Source organism: Barbus barbus (genome assembly GCF_936440315.1).
Source record: "Barbus barbus genome assembly, chromosome: 44".
Lineage (NCBI taxonomy): Eukaryota > Metazoa > Chordata > Actinopteri > Cypriniformes > Cyprinidae > Barbus > Barbus barbus.
Genome location: NC_136722.1, coordinates 1,191,384 through 1,212,539, shown reverse-complemented (window position 1 = coordinate 1,212,539; position 21,156 = coordinate 1,191,384). Strand labels below are relative to the sequence as shown.

General features: G+C 36.3%; 1 protein-coding gene across 1 annotated transcript in view; it reads right to left on the bottom strand.

Annotated features, from left to right (window-relative positions):
* Positions 1-21,156, bottom strand: part of LOC306863239 (piezo-type mechanosensitive ion channel component 2-like) — a 134,259-nt gene that overhangs the window by 95,672 nt on the left and 17,431 nt on the right. Inside the window, exons 3-4 of the mRNA XM_079406483.1 lie at positions 19,795-19,890; positions 6,597-6,722 (exon numbers count right to left, since the gene is read on the bottom strand). Coding sequence (XP_079262609.1) covers positions 6,597-6,722; positions 19,795-19,890 — 222 coding nt within the window. The remainder of the gene's footprint in view (positions 1-6,596; positions 6,723-19,794; positions 19,891-21,156) is intronic.

Below are 21,156 nucleotides of genomic sequence, written 5' to 3'. Positions count from 1 at the left end.
GAAAAAGGCTGAATTGTGAGAACTACCAAAAAGAAAGTCAAAATTTTGAATTTCTATATCATAATTCTAGCATTTTCCTCAGAATCGTGAGATAAAAAGTTACAATTAACAGTTTTATTAATTTTTTTTATTCCAGAATCAGAATGAGCTTTATTGGCCAGGTATGTTTACACATACAAGGAATTTGTTATAATGACAGAAGCTCCACAGTGCAACAGAAAGACAGCAACAGGACAGGACACAGGTAATAAAATAATAATATACAGATATCCAAATAGGCAATGTACAAAGCAGCAAAAACACAATATATAATATAAACAATTATGTATGTACAGGTCTGATATGTGCAAATTTTAAAATGAAAAAATAAGTATGTGTGGTGAATAAATAATGTATAATAGTGTTGTGTGTATAATAGTGTTCATGAGATGGATTGCCTGAGGGAAGAAACTGTTCCTGTGTCTGGTCGTTCTGGTGCTCAGAGCTCTGTAGCGTCGACCAGATGGTAACAGTTCAAAGAGGGAGTGTGCTGGATGTGAGGGGTCCAGAGTGATTTTACCAGCCCTTTTGCTCACTCTGGATAAGTACAGTTCTTGGAGAGTGGGGAGGGTTGTACCAATGATTCGCTCAGCAGTCCGGACTACCCTCCGTAGTCTTCTGAGGTCAGATTTGGTAGCTGAGCTGAACCAGACAGTTATAGAAGTGCAGAGGATGGATTCAATGATGGCAGAGTAGAACTGTTTCAGCAGCTCCTGTGGCAGGTTGAACTTCCTCAGTTGGCGAAGAAAGTACAACCTCTGCTGGGCCTTTCTGACAATGGAGTCTATGTGAATATACCACTTCAGGTCCTGAGAGATGGTGGTGCCCAGGAATCTGAATGACTCCACTGCAGTCACAGTGCTGTTCATGATGGTGAGTGGGGGGAGAGCAGGGGGGTTTCTCCTGAAGTCCACAATCATCTCCACAGTTTTGAGCGTGTCGAGCTCCAGGTTGTTAAGACTGCACCAGACAGCCAGCGCCTTAACCTCCTGTCTGTAAGCAGACTCGTCACCGTCCTGGATGAGGCCGATCAGTGTGGTGTCATCTGCAAACTTCAGGAGCTTGACAGAGGGGTCTTTAGATGTGCAGTCGTTGGTGTAGAGGGAGAAGAGCAGTGGGGAGAGAACACAGCCCTGAGGAGCTCCAGTGCTGATGGTGCGGGTGCTGGATGTGTATTTTCCCAGCCTCACTAGCTGCTGCCTGTCTGCCAGGAAGCTGTTGATCCACTGGCAGACGGAGGTGGGAACGGACAGCTGTGTCAGTTTATTCTGAAGGGTGTCTGGGATGATGGTGTTAAAAACAGAGCTGAAGTCTACGAACAGGATCCTCACATAAGTCCCTGGTCTGTCCAGATGCTGCAGGATGAAGTGCAGTCCCATGTTGACAGCATCATCCACAGACCTGTTTGCTCTGTAGGCAAACTGCAGGGGGTCCAGTAAGGGTCCGGTGATATCCTTCAGATGAGCCAGAACCAGTCTTTCAAATGATTTCATGACTACAGACGTTAGAGCCACAGGTCTGTAGTCATTAAGTCCTGCTATCTTGAGTTTCTTTGGGATGGGGATGATGGTGGAGCGTTTGAAGCATGAGGGGACTTCACACAGCTCCAGTGATCTGTTGCTGGAGGTGTTAATGGTTGTGTGGAGAGGTGTTCAGGGCGGGTGTGGGGTGATTTTTCAAAACCTGCAGTAGAACTCATTCAGATCGTCTGCCAGTTGTTGATTCTCCACAGTGCTGGGGGATGGTGATGGATCTGATGGTGTCTTGTAACTGGTGATAGCTTTAATACCTTTCCACACTGAAGCAGAATCACTGGAAGACAATTTGTTCCTTAGCTTGCCAGAATAATTCCTCTTTGCCACTCTGATCTCCTTTTCCAGTGTGTATTTGGCCTGTTTATACAAGACTTTATCCCCCTTTCTGTAAGCATCTCCTTTGGCCTGACGGAGCTGTCTGAGTTTTGCAGTGAACCATGGTTTGTCGTTATTAGGAATGCACATATCCTCACAGAAACAGATATAAGATGCTACAGTCTCTGTGAGCTCGTCCAGATCGATGGCAGCAGCTTCAAAAACAGTCCAATCAGTGAAAAAAAAAAAAAAAAAAAAAAAAAAAAAGCTTGTTTCCGTGTCAGAAACAAGCTTCCATTAAAAAAAAAACAAAAAAAAAAACACACATTTTAAATCGTAATACGATTTCAAAATATTACTGTATTTTTGATCAAATAAATGGAGCCTCGGTGAGCAGACGAGGCTAAAAACTTTTACAAACCCCAAACCTCTGAGCGTATATAAAAACATATTAATGAATACAGAAATGTAGAGTGAACACAAACTTTAAAATTACCAATGCATGTAAAAAGCCACATATATTTAACTTACAGATTCTCTTTATTTAAAAATGAAGGGTGTAGTTTAATTGTTTGGACAGCATAAGCTCAAGCATTTGTAAGAGTATTTAAAGAAACTCTAGCAAATCAAGAACCCTTTCTATCATAATTTTATGCTTGCAAAGACACAAGAAAGAGCAGCGGCAGTCCTGTTTGAGAGCTCTTCTGTCATGTCTGGCTCCTTCACTCTTCATAATAAGTTTATCTCCATCTTGAAGGCAGATGTTGTGGCTTTTATGCTTGGAGAAAGAGGCTCTGGTTGTGTGCAGGTCTGGTTGGGCCGAGGGCCCAGTTACGGTCTGGGGTTCTGTGTGAGCGTTAGTGTCGGGGAAACATGATCCAGGCATTCGTTTGACCTCAGGGCACCTCCGTCCGGCTCAGCAGCTCAAGCAATCGCATGTAGCTGTATGTGCCAACTCTGTGATTTACACAAATTAAACTGGCCTATCCTCAAACTTTCAACCATACATACACTTTTACTGGCTTCAGAGGTGGAAAGTAACGAATTACATTTACTCGCCGTTACTGTAATTGAATAGCTTTTTTGTGTACTTCTACTTTTTAAAGTAATTTTTAAAATCTGTAATTTTACTTTTACTTAAGTATATTTTGAGTGAAGTATTGTACTTCACTACATTTTAAAACACATTAATTACCGAGTAAAAAAAAAAAAAAAATAATCGCTCCCTGGAAACTACTGCAGTAAATAATGGGCTAAAATCACAAGAAAGACACAGACGGTCAAGACGGGTGTTATGGTGCAGACCCAGCTGAAAACCAAACCTCGTCGTATTCTGCTGAAGTTGAACTCGAAGGAAATGAATGGCCATGTTTATGCTCTATTATGCAGTGTAAGCTGTGTTTGCCTAGGGAGACCAAACTAGCTGCTAATAAAACCTCGACATCACCCCTTCGTAAGCATGTAGAGGTAAGATAAATACTTGCATCGTTGCATTGGTGGTTAAAATGAAGCTTTGGCAGTTTAGCAAAAGGCTTTGCACAAATTAGCCAAAAAAACATTGGTGCAGGGTGTGTGATATATAACGTCTGCGACAATATCGTAATTGTTGTTCTAATGATGTGCGATTTGACATTATCAGTATTTAGCCAAAAACAAAACAAAACTCTCCTATAGTGCCGTGAAGTCTAGATCAGACTAGTGCGCGCGCATTTAGAGTGCATTCTTTCACTGCGTGATTCAGTCTGTTAAAATGCATTTGAAATTATCACAAAATTGAAGATATAGGGGCAGAAAATATTAAAATATATTTATATAATTTTATATAGTAAATCAATATCACAAGAAGAGTGACGTTTTTCTCCAAAAATCAGCATGATTACATATAGATTTTTTATTTTTTTTTACAACAGTTCAATAAACAAGAATTTAATTAAGAGACTTGCGTTTTAGACACCATATTGCCTGTTTTTGCTCTATTTCGACAACAAAAATAATCCCAAACACAGCCACAGCACTGTTTTGCGTCTCTGAGCAACATGACGGTGTTTCGTTCCTGAATGAAACTAAATGATTTGGTTCAGTCGCAATGACTCACTTATTAACAGTGACTTGCTGACACCTACTGGTGGTTTTAATTTCACATTTAAAGTATCTTTTGATTTTTTTTTTATAATTTCAAATGTGTATTCAACATTTCATGTCTTATATATCAAAACAGTATTTCTGCATTTATAACAGCAGGTTAAATGCATTCATGTCCTGCATTAAACAGTGTAAATACATCTAAATGCCACTTCAGATGAAGCTTCTGTGTTTTCTCTGCATTGCAAAGATTAATTTTGTTGATGCTGATTTAATTTGCCTGGTAACAGCCCAAATGTCTTATTATTCTAAATAACTGATTCCTTTAATTAAAAACAACTAGTTTGAGATTTATAGGCCTATCCCAGGGGTGTCAAACTCAGTTCCTGGAGGGCCGCAGCCCTGCCGAGTTTAGTTCCAACCCCCTGCTCCAACACACATACCATGTAGTTTTCAAATAAACCTAAATTATTAGATTAGCTGGATAATGTAAAAAAATTTAAATGGGCTACTTTTTACTTTTACTTGAGTATATTTTTAGACTGGTACTTTTACTTGTATTTAAAGGTCCCATGGCATGAAAATGTCACTTTATGAGGTTTTTTAACATTAATATGAGTTCCCTAGCCTGACTATGGTCCCCCAGTGGCTAGAAATGGCGATAGGTGTAAACCGAGCCCTGGGTATCCTGCTTCTCCTTTGAGAAAATGAAAGCTCAGATGATCCGATCTGGAATCTTCCCTTTATGTCGTCATACGGGGAAAGGTTGCCTCTCCTTTCTCTGCTTTTTTCATTTGACTTCTTGTTTGCATTTTTGTGCCACTTACTATCAAAAGTTTGGCAATTGGGCATTAGCATATCGCCGGCACGCTATGTTTTCGAATCTCCTCTGGTGGTTTCGTGTCGATCGGAGTAACGGTTTCTAAGATATTGGCAAATGTTTTTAAGCGCAAAAATGCAACATTGCACAAATCATAAGGCAAAACCTGGCAAGTTTGGTATCACTGGACTCGGCAAGGATTCAGGAGTCTCAAAAGGTGACTCACGTGAAAATAAGTCAACCCCATCCAAAGTTATAAGCATGTGAATATTTGATTTTATATTGGCTCGAAACTTCTCAGGCTCCTTCAGGGCATCGTGCTGATGACCAGTACCAAATTTCGTAACGATACGTCAATGCGTTTGTAAAATATATCATTTTACTACAAAATTCAACATGGTCGACGTCCAAAACGGCTGACATGGGATTAGATATGGTTCGACTCGGCATGATGCACCGAATCTAAAGAGACCAGTTTTGTGATTTTTGGCCAAACAATTCACAAGTTATAAGCAAAAATATGCATTTTTCATATCTCCTGACCACTAGGTGGCACAGCGCCGAAATACAGCAGGTAGCCTCAGCTCATGCTTGTTATAAAACACACCAAGTTTGGTCTCAATACGCCAAATCGTTGCGGAGATATAGCTTCAGATCCATTTCTGCGTGCTTTTCGGCGAATTTGTTAGTGTCTTATTTGAGAATGCTTGGATGAATCGACTTGAATTCCACAACTTTTTGCCAGCATGGTCTGGAGATGCTCTGAGCCAATTTTGGTGAGAATCGGACAAACCGTCTAGGACGAGTTTGAAAAAGTAGGTTTTACGAACAATGAAAAAAACTAAACCTTACGATTTTTTTATTTCTTCATTCGACTCGGCTTGAGCCAAGGATTAAGAGGAAAAAATAATTTTCATTTTGTGCCTTACGGTTCAAAAGTTATTAGTATAAACATGAGTGAAACTTTGGACAAGTGGTGGCGCTAGAGAGTTTAAGATAGAGACTACAAATTTGCTGTGATTAGTATTGACACTATCATCTATCAGTGTGCCAAATTTGACAACTTTCCTGCAAGCGGTTCTATGGGCTGCCATAGACGCAATGGTGGAAGAAGAAGAATAGGAATCCTAACGGTTTCAACAGGTGCCTAAACACCTGCGGTGCTTGGCCCCTAAACTGACAAAAATAAAAACTTTTCCAAAACATTAATAAAAACCATCAAAACAAATCTCGAAGTTACAAAAAAAATTGTCAGTAACTAACTTTAAATTGAAGGCCTGTTCACCAAAACAAATGTCTGGTGTGAAGAAACCCGGACAACCAATAAGATTTGCACAGAAACAGACTGCTTTGCGAAGTTTCTCTCTTGTTGCAAATACACAAAATCTAAACAGCTGTTTGAAACAGAAACAGAAAGTTATGCACCGGGGTATTTCTGCTTTTCCAATAGCGCCACCTACTATCAAAGAGTGAATCTGCATTTTCATTCAGCCCATCTGCCATTTTTATGCATTGCTCTGAACAGAGAAATCATACACGAAAATCTGACCAAATTTTCCTGCCACAAGTTTGTATTGATTCGTGTAGCTTCCTATAGAGCTGGAAAGTCTTTTGGAAACTTCCTTTTCTCCCATTAGCCAACCAATATTTTTTTAATAAGTGTTTGATTGGTTCATTATGTTTAGCTGGTTAAATCAATTAACCAAATCGAACTGGTTTTATCTACCACCTGACCTCAATCGGCTCCATCTAATGCATTAGTCTGGTTTAAGAATCTGTAGCAGAGAGCTAGATCTAGTACTCACAGTTGAAGCTGGGCTCGATGTTGTCTCCTGCTAACAGACTGTTGATTGTGATTTGGTAGATGATGTGCAGCAGCAGGAACGTCATACTGGTGAAGCACAGGGATTTCAGCAAGCGCCCCGTGTGACCTGTAGAAAGAAAATAATTAATACAAACTTTAAATTACATTAGCAAACATTGTGCATACAACATGCAACATATCCATGCCTAAAATAAAATTTGAAGTATACAGTACTTTGGTTTTGGTTCATGACATAACTTTCATGATCAGCATACATGTACTGTATGTGTCTGGAACTAATTAGTTAGTGCACAGGCAACACTGGCCTGGCTTGTTGTTTCACAGTTTAAAAAGAAACGTAAAAGACAGAACAACAAACCTACTAGATATGACAACAAGAATAGACGCTTGTTGATGATCGCTTGTGAAAGAGGATTAGATGAATGCATTGAATCTAGTTTAAACACATACAAAGACATTTTTATTAGTCATAACTTCTGGAGAGAAACACTGCAGACACTGGATAAGGATGAAACTTGTGTCATCCCAACACTTGCTCACCAGTGGATCCTTTGCAGTGAATGGGTGCCGTCAGAATGAGAGTCCAAACAGCTGATAAAAACGTCCACTATTAAGACATTTTTAACTTTAAACCATTGCTTTCAAGTCAATAATCATAATGCTTCCTCCAGTGAAAAAGTCCATCTGCTGTTGTTTCTCACATCTGACGGCACCCATTCACTGCAGAGGATCCATTGGTGAGCAAGTGATGTAATACTGCATTTATCCAAATCTGATGAAGAAACAAACTCCTCTACATCTTGGATGACCTGAGGGTTAGCACATTTTCAGCAAACTTTCATTTTCAGGTGAACTATTCCTTTAAGTCATAACATCAAATCCTGTTGACTGTTACAGAGGAAGAACTCAATGACTTGTAATATTCCAGATTCTTATGGTTTCAGTCCAGCAGTGATGCTGTGGGAATTCAAGCATTGCACGTGTCAGGGTGAAAGTTCATTGAGTCGAACCTGTCCTTCTGCTCTTAATAGAAAAGAGCTGCTGTAATCCACTGTTATTAGCAGAAATTCACCCTTGTATTACAGCTCTCTCTGTTTCTCTCTCGCTCTGGGCATTCATTTAGCGCTGATATTTTTGGCAGCGTTTGGGCTGTTCATCATTTAGGATCACAAGGCTCAGTGTGAGTTCAGAGCCGTGGCGATTTCAGAAAAATCTAAACAAAACAACGCTGTGAGTAATGCACGGGGTCAAAAAGGGTCTTGATTTATGCATTTTAACATTTTTTATGAAAGAAGAGAAAGGGTTTGGGTTGGATGGGTGTTGGTCCGCTATCAAAGGATGCTGGGAATAGCACAGATAGCATCAAGCATGAATTTTAGGACATTAAAAAACACCCACAACCCATCCGGCCCAAATGAGGAAATGACATCATATGCAAACCAATAAGTGCTTAATTTAATTGTCAATTCGGGACAGATCATATCACGAATTAAAGAATTATGAAAGTATCTGTAAAAAAGCGGGATTAAATTTCACCCTACTTTAGGGTTTGCATGGGCAAAAATGTTAAGAAATGAGTTTGTAGTTGATTTTTGAAGGCTTTGGCACCAATATCCTCTGGTCAAGGAAGTGGCTGAGGTAGAAATCGAGGTCTGAAACATTACAAATAAAAGTATGCATAGTATTAGTGAGCCAAACGTGGGCCTGTAAGCGCAAGAGTCTCTTTTCATTAAATGCAGACCTCATTAATTCACAAGAGCACATTTACAGTCATATTCAAAATATCAGAGTTAATACGTTTCGTTCCCCGTGGATTTTGATGAAATATTATGTATCAGTCCTCAGACACGTAGCACACCGTAACTAGATTTCTTAAAACACTAGGAAGCCAAGGCTAAAAGCTTCCTCGTTATAGAATTAGAAAACTTTTAGAAAGGACTAGAAAAAAAGTGACTTTGTTGGACATTTTTTGTCTAATTATCCACTAGTTTTACGGCATTTATATATGATTGTTGGTGTAATCTATGTGTTAGTGTCCTAAAAGTTAACGAAATAAACCTGTAGATACTCAAACAAATGATCATAATTCAGTCAGTAACATTTTTTTGTTGTTGTTAATAAATTAATAACTTTTTTTCATCAAAGATGCATTAAATTTGTCAAAGGTGACAGTAAAGAAATGTATAATATTCCAAAATAATTATATTTCAAATAAGTGCTGTTATTCTGAACTTTCTAATCATCTGTGAATCCCGAAAAATAAAATGTATGATGGTTTCCAAAAAAAAAAAAAAAAATTATATATATATATATATATATTGTGCAGCACAACTGTGTTCAACATTAATAATAATCAGAAATGTTTGTTGAGCAGTAAATCAGTATATTATTATGATTTCTGAAGATCATGTGACACTGAAGACTGGAGAAATGATGCTGAAAATACAGCTGCAGATCACAGAAATATATTATATTTTAACACATATCCACATAGTAAATAGCCATTTAAAATTGTAATAATATTTCATATTTTTACTGCATTTATGATCAAATAAATGCATCCTGGGTAAACAGGAGAGACTTTTTTTTCAAATACATTAAATCTAACTGACTACAGTCTTTTAAACAGTATAGTGTAAATTTAAAATTTTCATTCCTTCCCTTTCAGGAAAATTAACCAGATAACATCATCTCATATTTTCATAAACGTAAGCTTTATTGTAAGCAAAAGGCTACTGAATATTTACATCAATACAGGAAAACAATTGTGTTGATTAAAATATTTTATGTGGTTTTAAAACTAATAAAGAAATGATTGAACAAACATATCTGTAACAATCAAGTTTCAGCTAAATACAGTGCAGAAAGTAAACTAATGTTTTCACAAACATTAATTTTTGGAGCACTTGTCTCCATCAATGCATTAACACCTACCGATAATCATTTCTAAAGCACCTGAGGAATCGGAAATCGCTGCCAAGCGAGTCTGCCAAGATTTTACGATCTTGGTTTACGGTTATGAAAATGTTTTACCGGTCTGCTCATGCCATCGGTTTTATTGTGCGTTCAGGCGATTAGCCTAATTAGAAAACGTTCTCTTCAACAGCAGCAAATCAACTGTATGTCAAAGGCTTTCTTTTGACTAATGCGTAGAGTGATGAAAAAATGCTTTAGCCAATAATTGTGGTGGATGGAATATGTGCCGATGACGACTGTAATGGAGAGCGTGGATCAGTCGCACCATGTATTGAAGCCATTATGAGGTGCAGCAGGAATTTTAGTAAAAGCTGAAGTGAGTTTGAGCCCCTCCGCGGCAGAAAGGCGAAACCGGCACAGGAAGCGCAAATATGGACCAGATGTGTTTGTTATTTAGTGGCGGAGGACTAAAGGCTGCTCTGTTGGCACGTTCGGCCGCGGTTTCTCATTATTCTGTTCCCAGATGAGCCATTGCATCCATTCCAGGCGACTGAACGAGTCTCAGTGTTTGTATGCGGTGTGTAATGGTGAAAATGTGTGCAGCTTCATTGTCTGAGAGCTCAAAAAACATGGGGCGGACGTGTAATCGCATTCAATATTGCCAAATTGAAAGCTGGAGATGTTTGGAGCGTCAAAAATCCCCTTGGCTCCTCTGGACAGAGATACTGGTGTTGGCTTGTTTTTAAACGCAAGTTAGGAAGGATTATAAAGGGACTATCTGTTGATATAAGCATTGATCGATTGACCGCAACGCACAGACACTGACGACAGCAGAACCTCAGTCGATAATATCAGATCTCCAAAAGCTTTTAGGGACTTAAATGGAAAATTTGAGATTCACAGTTGACAGCAATGAGCAGGATAGAGTCAAATATAATCACACAGGCTATAAAATGTTACTCTTATGGGAATGTCTCTCCTCTCATAATTGACATAATTGATTTGAATCAATTCATTCTTACACTACAATTGCTTTAAGCTAGAGAGCAACTACTCAAGCCTGGTAGAGTTTAATAGTTAGGCACATTATATGCACAGTACATCGTTCAAAAGCTTGGCATTGGTAAGAATTTGTAGTTTAAAAAAAAAAAATGTCTCTTAAGCTTTGATCGAAAATACTGTAAAAAATTATAAAATATTATTACAGTTTAAAACAGCTGTTTTCTATGTGAATATGTGTTAAACTGTAATTTATTTCTGTGATCTGCAGCTGTATTTTCAGCATCATTACTGCAGTCTTCAGTGTCACATGATCTTCAGAAATCATAATAATATACTGATTTACTGCTCAACAAACATTTCTGATTATTATCAATGTTGAACACAGTTGTGCTGCTCAATATTTTTGTGGAAACCGTCATACATTTTATTTTTCATGATTCACAGATGAATAGAAAGTTCAAAAGAACAGCATTTATTTGAGAGATAAATCTTTTGTAACATTATAAATGTATTTACTGTCACTTCTGACCAATTAAAAGTGTCCTTGGTGAATAAAAATATAAATTTCCTGCCAAAAAATAAAATTAAAATTAAAATACTGACTGCTAACTTTTGAACAGTAGTGTACATATAATATAACAAAATAATAAGATAAAATAAAATGAAAGAAAAACAACCATTCATGTCAGTAGCACAAAAGATTTGATTTAACTTTGATTTAAGAGAAATATTCAAGCTAAATTTAAAAGAGTTCTAAGATTATAATTATAAAACAGATCAGTCTGGCTAGATTAATTCTGAATAAATTACTGTTAAATTATTATAAACATACACTGCACATGTTGCATTAATAGAGTAAATGCAATCAAGTTGATTTGGTGAACTATATTACTGATAAATACATACAAATCAATTCTAATCTCAGCGTTTTGTTGTGCTTTTACCCATGACCTGAATCACTGAATTAAAACATGCTGCTTTATTTTACACTTTTTAAAACCAAAATGCTTGAATAGTTGTTTATTGTTCCCAGATACTTCGGTCAGTATTTCGCTCAGCATCTGGTTTTCTGAGTTTACGTGTCAAGAAAGTGAATCACCACAAGCTCTGATTCATTTATAAAAATCCCAGCAAATCTCTGTAGCGCAGGAAAAGTCTCGTCTGACCTTTTCTTACTGGCAGACTTACACAGCCATATTAGATCAGAACACTGTTATATAAATGACTTCAATACATTTACAAAAAGGATTCAAAAGAAAGGGGGGAAAAGAAGCTGTGTAGGTGTGAAATAGATCCAGGACTGCAGAGTTCATGTCTAATTCACCAACATTTCCTTCTTTAAGCATTCTAGATATATTAGTGTCAGTGCTTTACGGTTATTTATACTCCGGTCTGGTGCCACGAACTTATCATTGTTTTACAACAACGTACAGCTCACGGTTTGGCCTCAGGTGGAACGCTTGCAGAAATGCACTGGACAGCAGGTACACTCAATTCAGCCTGTGATATATTACCCACAATACATCTAAAGCAGCTGTTCTGATGTCCTTCGTTACAGTGATCTGGTCTTGCATTTTGTATTCAGATGTTTTAGCTAGTTTTTAACAATGGGAATGACTTGACTACGATTTGCAGTATACAGTTTGTGAGATCTCAATGAACAATGGTGTTCAGAGCCAAACATCCTGACTCCATTTACTCACCCAAACCTGGATAACTCGCTTTCTTTAGTAGAACACAAAAGGAGATGTTTTGAAGAATGTTACTGCTGCTCTCTTCCATGCAACAATGCCATATAGTGATCAAGATCCATACAAGCACAATAAAAAGTACCATTTATATTACTTAAACAATATATTAATCCTTCTGAAGTCACACTGAAATATATATATTTGAATTATGGTTGTTACATTTGAACGTGCAGCAGAAGCAAGGATGAGTTTTGAGAGCTTTATGAATATGTGGGTGATTAAATTAAGACAGAATTAGTATTTCTGAGTGAAGCATGACTTTAAAACTCCTGGAGGAACTCTTGAGAGCAGAGATACAGTGGATACTTCACATTCTTAACCTTCCAAAGGCTTTTTCTTCTTTTTCCTGAACTTATTTCTTATTTCAGTGCTTAAACCTGCTTTGAGTCAAGTTTTATAGAATATGTGCACCACAGTTTGTGGTCAGTATAATTTTTTATTAATACTTGTATTCAGCCAAATGCATTAAATTGATCAAAAGTGAGAGTAAAGAGGTTAGCAAAAAAATTATATCAAATAAATGCTGTTCTTTTGAACTTTCTGTTCATCTGTGAATCCTGAAAAATAAAATGTATCACAGTTTCCACAAAAATATTGTGCAGCACAACTGTGTTCAACATTGATAATAATCAGAAATGTTTGTTGAGCAGTAAATCAGTATATTATTATGATTTCTGAAGGATCATGTGACACTGAAAAGCTGAAAATTCAGCTTTAATCACAGAAATAAAATACAGGTTAACAAAGAAAACAGCTAGTTTAAATTGTAATAACATTTCATTGTTTTTGTTGTATTTTTCACCAACCAAAAGCAACATTGGTGAGCAGAAGAGACTTCTTTCAGAAACATTAAAAATCACAGCTGCATGAAATATAGGTCAGATTGCAAGTAGATAAATAAGTGAATAAATGAAGACGACTGCTCGTAAGGACCTGTGAACCATGGCTTCCCGAGGAAGTGAGGTGAGGCTCTCCATTGAGTTCTGTTTCCTCAGGAAACCGTCGTGCCTCGAGAGGACACATCGTCTCTTTGTCCTGCACTTGTATTTCTCTTTCTCCTGGGATCAATGAGCTTTCCATGTTCTCATTACATCAATGTTTCTCCAACAAGAACTTAAAGGGATAGAGTTACTATTTAGTGGGACTCAAAAAAGATTTAACTTGCTATATAACTCACGTTGTGGATAAAAAACATAGAAAATAAATAATAATAATAATAATACAAATAAATGAAGGCAACTTTTTTCTTACAATTGTCTTTTTTTCTCTTAATTTTGAGTTTATATAACTCACAACTCTGACTTTTTTTTCTTCTTAAAATTCAGAAAGAAAAATTTTATTCACGGTTTTGCAACTTTTGTCCTCAGAATTTCAAGAAATAAACTCAAAATTGCAAGAAATAAACTCCGAAAAACAAAATGGCAAAACAAACTCAGAATGTTGATTTTTTTTTTTTCTCATAATAATTGATATTGTTTTTTTTTTCACCATGGAATAAAAAATAAAAAAAGGTAGCCTAATTGTGACTTCTTTTTATCACAATTCTGACTTTTTCCTCACAATTCTGTTTATTTCTCAATTCTGACTTTTTTCTAAGAGTTCTGAATTTATATCTCGCAATTCTGAGAAAATAGTCAGAATTGTGAGATAAACAGAATTCTGAGAAAAAAGTCAGATTGTGAGATAAAAGTTGTAATTAACCTTTTAAAAATGTTATTTATCCAGTGGAGGAAACAGACTTCCACAGGGTTCACAGATTCCAGTATGAAATTATAATGCGTAGTCTATTACCAAGCAGAGTTACTGTGCTAAAGAAACTCTCACATGTGTTCAAATCCAGCTCGGGCTTCATGAGTCCCACGGCTATCCTCAGCTGAGATCTGCCCAAACGCATATCATCACCTTACAACAGTCCAGGCTAAAGACAGGTAAAGGCCTGTAATTAATAGCAGCATCTGGCTGTAATGATGCTCAGTTTGACTCACGGCTAACGCCTCACTGAACCACTGACAGACTACAGTACGCCATGAATATAAAGCTCAGCGGCCATCAGAGCAGATGACTTCTGAAGGACGTCTCAGACCACTGAAACACCAGGGTTATGAGCGGAGACGCTTTAGAGGAGAATCTGATGCAATGAAGCTTTCTAAAGCTCTCAAAACACTCTGTTTGGTTGCATCAATATGTATTAGTCAAGTGTAACTTTTCCAAAAAATAAATTAAATAAATCAATAACTTTGAAATCTTCAATAAAGACTCAAACCAAATAATAAAACTCTTCGTGCAAAAAACACAAAAACAAACATTAAGTCTGACATTAGCAAAAAAATAGTGTTAAAACAAAAAGACTAAAAACTACAGTTTGGGGTCAGTGAGACTAGTTTTGTGTTTGTTTTTCAAATAAATTACTATTTTAAATTGGCAAGGATGCAATATATTGATCAAAAGTGCCAAGTTAATACATTTATAATGTTGCAAAATATTTCTATTTCAAATAAATGCTGCTCTTTTGAACTTTCTATTCATCTGTGAATCCTGAAAAATAAAATGCATCACAGTTTCCACAAAAATATTGTGCAGCACAACTGTGTTCAACATTGATAATAATCAGAAATGTTTGTCAAGCAGTAAATCAGTATATTATTATGATTTCTGAAGATCATGTGACACTGAAGACTGGAGTAATGATGCTGAAAATACAGCTGCAGATCACAGAAATACATTACAGTTTAACACATATTCACATAGAAAAAGTTATTTTAGATTGTAATGATATTTCACAAATGTTATAGTTTTTATTGTATTTTTTATCAAATAAATGCAGCCTTGGTGTTTATATTACTTTTAATGTGGTGTCAAACAACACCCTTAATTTTTGGGCATACATCCTACTGTATTAGGTCACTATCACATGCAAATGCTGTCATTTAGAACTGCCCACTGAAAAGCTGTATAGTGCTTTATGTTTGTCTATATGATGGATAACAGCCTGAGAATCACGTCACATGATGCCGGAAGCGTGCAGTGGGGTAAAAATCAGCTGCACAGATGGGAAACGTCTTCATCTGTCTGTCTGAAGCTGTGACCCTCAGCCATCGGCCGAATCAGCGCCGTGTATAAGAGACCCGTGGCTCCCACTCAACAGCTGTTCTTAAATCAGCTCCATATGTGGAACAGCAATGGCTCAAATGCTTCTCGAGTCTTTCATGAGACTTTTAGAAGACAAATTCTGCATGGTCAAGTTTAGTGACACTTTAAATGCAATACATGATTACCAAAAAAAAAATAAAAAAAAATTGTTGAACAGTGATTAAAAAAATAATAACATTTTCACTGTTAATGCACCTTATTAGTTGTAAGAATAAGTGCTCATGGAAAACTCAAAACACCATTAAAAATAAATAAATAATAATAATAAAAAAAAAATGCATAAATAGGTTTTGTACAAAAGTCATAGTATTAAGAGTAAATCACAACATTATGAGATTTAAGTAATATAATAAAATTAAGTTTGAGAATAAAATTTAAATAATTTGTAATATTATGAGAATAACATTAAAAGTCATAAGAACGTTGCAAGTCATAAAATATTTGTCAAACTTTTCTAATTTCATTTAGGTTAATTTGATGTACTAAAATAAAAAATAAAACTGAAAAATATAAAAATTGTAGTTTAAAAAATTAGTTTAAAAAAATACTGTAAAAAACTGCAAATGAAAAAAAACAACGAAACTACTAAAAGTGTAACTGAAATTAAATACAAAAATAAAAACAAATTCAAAGTAATAATACAAATTACAATCTCAGTGGTACTAAAATATCACCAAATCTAATCACTCATTTAATAAAATATTCTTTCTTTTTTTACCTAATTTTATAATGATATAATATAATGTGCCAATTTAATAATATAATATAATTAAGAGCCAATTTGTGTAAATATAGGCTCTGGGTGTCTGGAAATGTCAATCATCTGGATTTTATTTGCCAGTTTTATTGTCAGCAGGTGAAATTCTCAGTCTGATCACTAGGTACGATTTATGTCCTTAAGAAAAACTGTTTAAGGGCATGAGAAGAATAAGTATGAGCAATAATAACAGCAATGCTTGTTTAAGCAAGCAGCGCTAATAAAGATCAGGCAGGTCATCTCTCCCTCGGGTTCAGAGCTCATCTCAGATGCTGGATTTCACGGCCTGCGGCTGGAATCTCCTCAGACGAGCACGACAAGCCTCTGCAAGCCTCGCAGATGAGAGTCAGAGCAGTGAATGTCACTGACACCTCCGGTGCTTCTGCAGTCACTCCCTCTGTACAAACAAACACCATCCACCAGCTTCTGCTGATAAATGAGAGCAGTTTGCAAAGGCTCTTTAACTGAGCATTACTGCAGAAGAACATCTGTACTGTAAACAGATAATACTATAGCATTATCACCACTCCATAAGGGACTCATTTCCAGAGGACTCTGATCAAACCAGACTCACTTCACTCTTGTAGATGATCTCATTCTGTGGCTTAAAGGAATAGTTCAACCAACCATGAAAATTAGCTGGAAATGTGCTCATCCTTCAGGCCATACAAGATCAGGATGAGTTTGTTTCTTCATCAGGTCTGCAGAAATGTGTCTCTGCATCAGTTTCTCAGCAAGACACATTTATACAAACCTGATGAAGAAACAAACTCATCCTGATCTTGTATGGCCTGAAGGATGAGCACATTTCCAGCAAACTTTCATTTTTGGGTGAAATATTCCTTTAAGGAAACACCTCAACCCAAAGAAAGTAGGATTTAGGTCCAAAGCAACACATAAACCCAGTGATTCAAGGTTGTGGTGTTGTTGTTCTGGCGAGACTCTTTGATCAAGCAGTGAAACATCCTTCCAGAGGAAGTTTTTATTGCTCACAGGTCACTCTTTCATAGTTCAGGAGACCTAAAGACCTACGAAAGAACCGCTGCCTTTCCTGTTTTGACATGTTTCTGGGACGGGATATTTAGTCAAGACCTTTTAGCTTTTTGTAAATAGCCAATAAACTTTAGTTCAAAATCATCTGCATTTACTTCAAACAACTTTCAATGTAGAGTGTAATGACTAATTCATCCAAATTAAAGGCTAAACAACAAACTGCCTAAATAATCCTGAAACGTAAAATGTGTCACGGTTTTCACAAAAATATTGTGTAGCACAATAATAATCAGAAATGTTTGTTGAGCAGTAAATCAGTATATTATTATGATTTCTGAAGATCATGTGACACTGAAGACTGGAGAAATGATGCTGAAAATACAGCTGCAGATCACAGAAATAAATTACAGTTTAACACATATTCACACAGAAAACAGCTGTTATACACTGTAATAATATTTAACCAATTTTACTGTATTTTTGATCAAATAAATACAGCCTTGGTGAGCAAAAGAGACTTCTTTCTGACCAAAACAATTAATAAAAAATCTTACCGATCACTAACTTTTGAACAGTATTGCATCATAAGAAAAAAAAAAAAAACAATTGTTGACATACAGTAAAAAAGCTCTGAAATTGAAGTAAATCACATACTGCAGCTCATATAATTTGATTATTCAAGATTTTAAAAACAAAATTTGAATATCATCTCATTTCAGATTTTGGTGTGTTTAAATCCGAGCTCAGTTTGAGACGTTATTGAGATTTCTCATGAAACTCTTCAGACTCTTGGTGTTCATTTATTATGGTCTTTTCCTCATGAGAACAAAAATCTCAATTAGTCTCCATTTAACCTCATTCTCTATCAGTCTAGGTGATACAGTAAGTGTGATATCAGAGAGATATTTGGCTCTGGTTAGTCATGTTGACCGCCTAGAGGCTGTTGAATCTGATGAGATAAGAGCTGAACTTATGAACCGATGACACACTGAGGAATGCTGGGAAATCAGCGGAGCTTCATTCCTCCCTCGGTGAAGCTGACACCGCCAGTAGCTGAGGCTCTCCAGCAAACCTCTGATAAAAACCTCCAGATACACAGAACAGCATTCAGTGCAGAGCCTCTTTAAACATCAAAACTCACAGAACTAGCAGCAACACAGACGTTTCTGAATAAAAACCAATGACACACACTCCTTAATAACAGCATGTAGAGCTGAGATCAGATGGGACTCATTCTGGAGGAATCACGCGGCTCGACCGTGTCACAAACCTCCTCTCAAACACACCGTATATTACTCATGATATCCAGCCTGAGGCCTTAAAGCTGTAATTAATCACTCAGATTCGTCTATAATTCCTACAGCAATGTCGCTTTGACTGGCAAGTACTGTGTCGTTTATTAAAGATTAAAACTTTGTTCAATTTGTCCAAGAAACTGAGCCATTCTGTGTGTATGACCTAATACACATTTAAATAAAAAAATAAAATAAAACTTTGATATATTATTTATTGTTGAAAGGTTTGCTCACATTGACAATTTTTCTTAATGGAAAAGTTTAGCCAATTTCCACCTATTCATGAACATTATATTTCAATGGATTATATACAGTAAAAAACAAAAACACAAATAATGAAATTTTGTTTTTGTTGACAATCAAAATTTTCAATTGTTTTAAATAACTTTTTTTTGTTGTCCTTGCACCTGTTCTTCAACACTGTTTGCTATAACATTCCCACTTTAAATAATAATAATAACAATAGTAAATAAATAAAAATAAATACACAGATACATGAATGAATGAACGAACGAATAAATAATGTTTTAAAAGAGTAGGGCCATGTGTTATTAATCTATAATTTATCAACGATGTATTTATTTCTTAAAATGCCCAAACTGAATGTTGATATCAAAAGTTATCTACTGTAATTACATACAAACATAACATATTGTATGAATAAATTAGTGTTATTTTAGTATTATTGCTACACCATTTTGTTAATATTTTAAATTAGATTTTACTTTTATAGATTCTGTTTTCATTTTCATTTTTTTTTCTGTGTCATTTTGATGTTTTGTGATTTATTTATTTATTTTGTATTGTTTTTTTTGGGGTTTTTTTATATGTGTATATAGCTTTTTATTTTACTTCAGCTTAAACTACATAAAGACTTGGCAACTAGCTGAAATAAAATAAATATAAGAATTTGTGTTTTTATATATTTCATTTCAGCAAAGATTTATTTTATTTCAGGTAATGAAAGTGTCTTTTTTATGGTTTTAGTTTTAGTTCATGTAACTGGTGTAAGTTCTAAATTTAACTTTAATTTACTCAATTCTAAACCTATATTTGTTGTCCACTGATCTGAATATCTACAGTATCTACGGCAGGTAAGACCTTGTTTCTGGGTTCTGAGTCGGGAAAATATTCTGTCAAAGTGTAACAGTAACCATTTCAAATAAAAGAAAATGATATCTTCAAAAAAGTGTTTGGGAACCTGCTTGGATTACTCCTGCGTCAGTGCTGCAGACAACTGATGGAAAGATGGAAATTAATTAAGTCATTACACGGGGAACAGCATCAAACCCCTGAAGGGTCTCAGAGACTCACCCTGCATCGTTGTCTTCGTGGGCTCGGCGAAGAGTGGGATGAGTAAGAGGTAGATGAGGTAGACGAAGGACAGCCAGTTGTACCGGAACAAACATGCTGTGAAATAAAGAAGAACAGGAGAAGATGATGAGCGTGTTTGTCTTCTGTCTCCAGACTGTGATAACAGCACATAAATCAGACGCTAGAGTCTTTAATTAAAGAGAACGCTCTTCATTCATTAGAGGACTGTGATACGGTGCATGCAGCCGCAGGGAGAACATGATCCTGTCATACAGAGCATTCCTGCAGATCAATCAATTACCTGCAGGCCAAAATATCCAAAATATCACACTTTACTATTCAATTAACTGTCTGCTTCAAGTTAGTAAAATAAAGAAATTAAATGTAAACGGATTTGCAACATAGAGATGTCACTTTGTGTGATATTTATATTATATACAGAGTTCTGGCATGACACTCTAGATGGCGCAGTCCAATAGGTCTAACTCAATCTGACCTAATGACATCATTATCATATGGCACATCTGATTGGCTCTGAGAGCCAGTGAGCTCTCTGCTCAACATTCAAATATATGACTAGTGCTTGCTGCTGTGTGCTTCAGAAACCCTCCACCTTCCCCAGCTCCACCTGTATAGATCTGCTACGAGGTGATTCATGTATGCTATAAGGGGGTTATTTCATGTATGTTATATTTGTAGCAGCAGTAGAGCTGCACGATATATTGCATGCAATTGTCATGCACATCTCGTCAGTGAAGCCAGTTCTGTGATTAGTAATAAATCTCCATCACCTGCTTTCAGATGGAGCGGCATTTACTACACAGAGCCGTAGGTCACTGAAAAACTACGCAATTCGCACTCATAATCGCAGATGAATCGCCTCGGTAAAATTTTTCAAACAGTTTTGGAGAATGAATCATGAATCATTAATATGTAGTAAATAAGCAAAATCATACTGATTGGATCACTTAGTGATTTACATTGAGCTGAACAAACCTGTCATATAAAATCTCTTAAAACCTCTTAAAACAATTTATAATAATTATGCACTGAAAGAAAGCAAGTCAGACATGTTTGCATCTGCTGGACAAGACTCTTCTTTGCAGATCACTGCTGACTGACATCTCATGCGTTTCTACTGAGGCTCAGCTTATAGCTAACTGAGAAGAATAAACATCATATTGCTGGGAAATGTTCAGTCACTTGCTGAAAGAGCCAAACATATGCTTGCTTTATTAATCGTGTGGAGCTGCCCTGTTAGAAACACTAAATGAGTCTTAATTAAATCAAGCGTATCTCTTTCATCAGCGTGACTGAGTCCATTTCTGCTCCAGCAAACCCTGCGACTACGAGAGCGCTGGA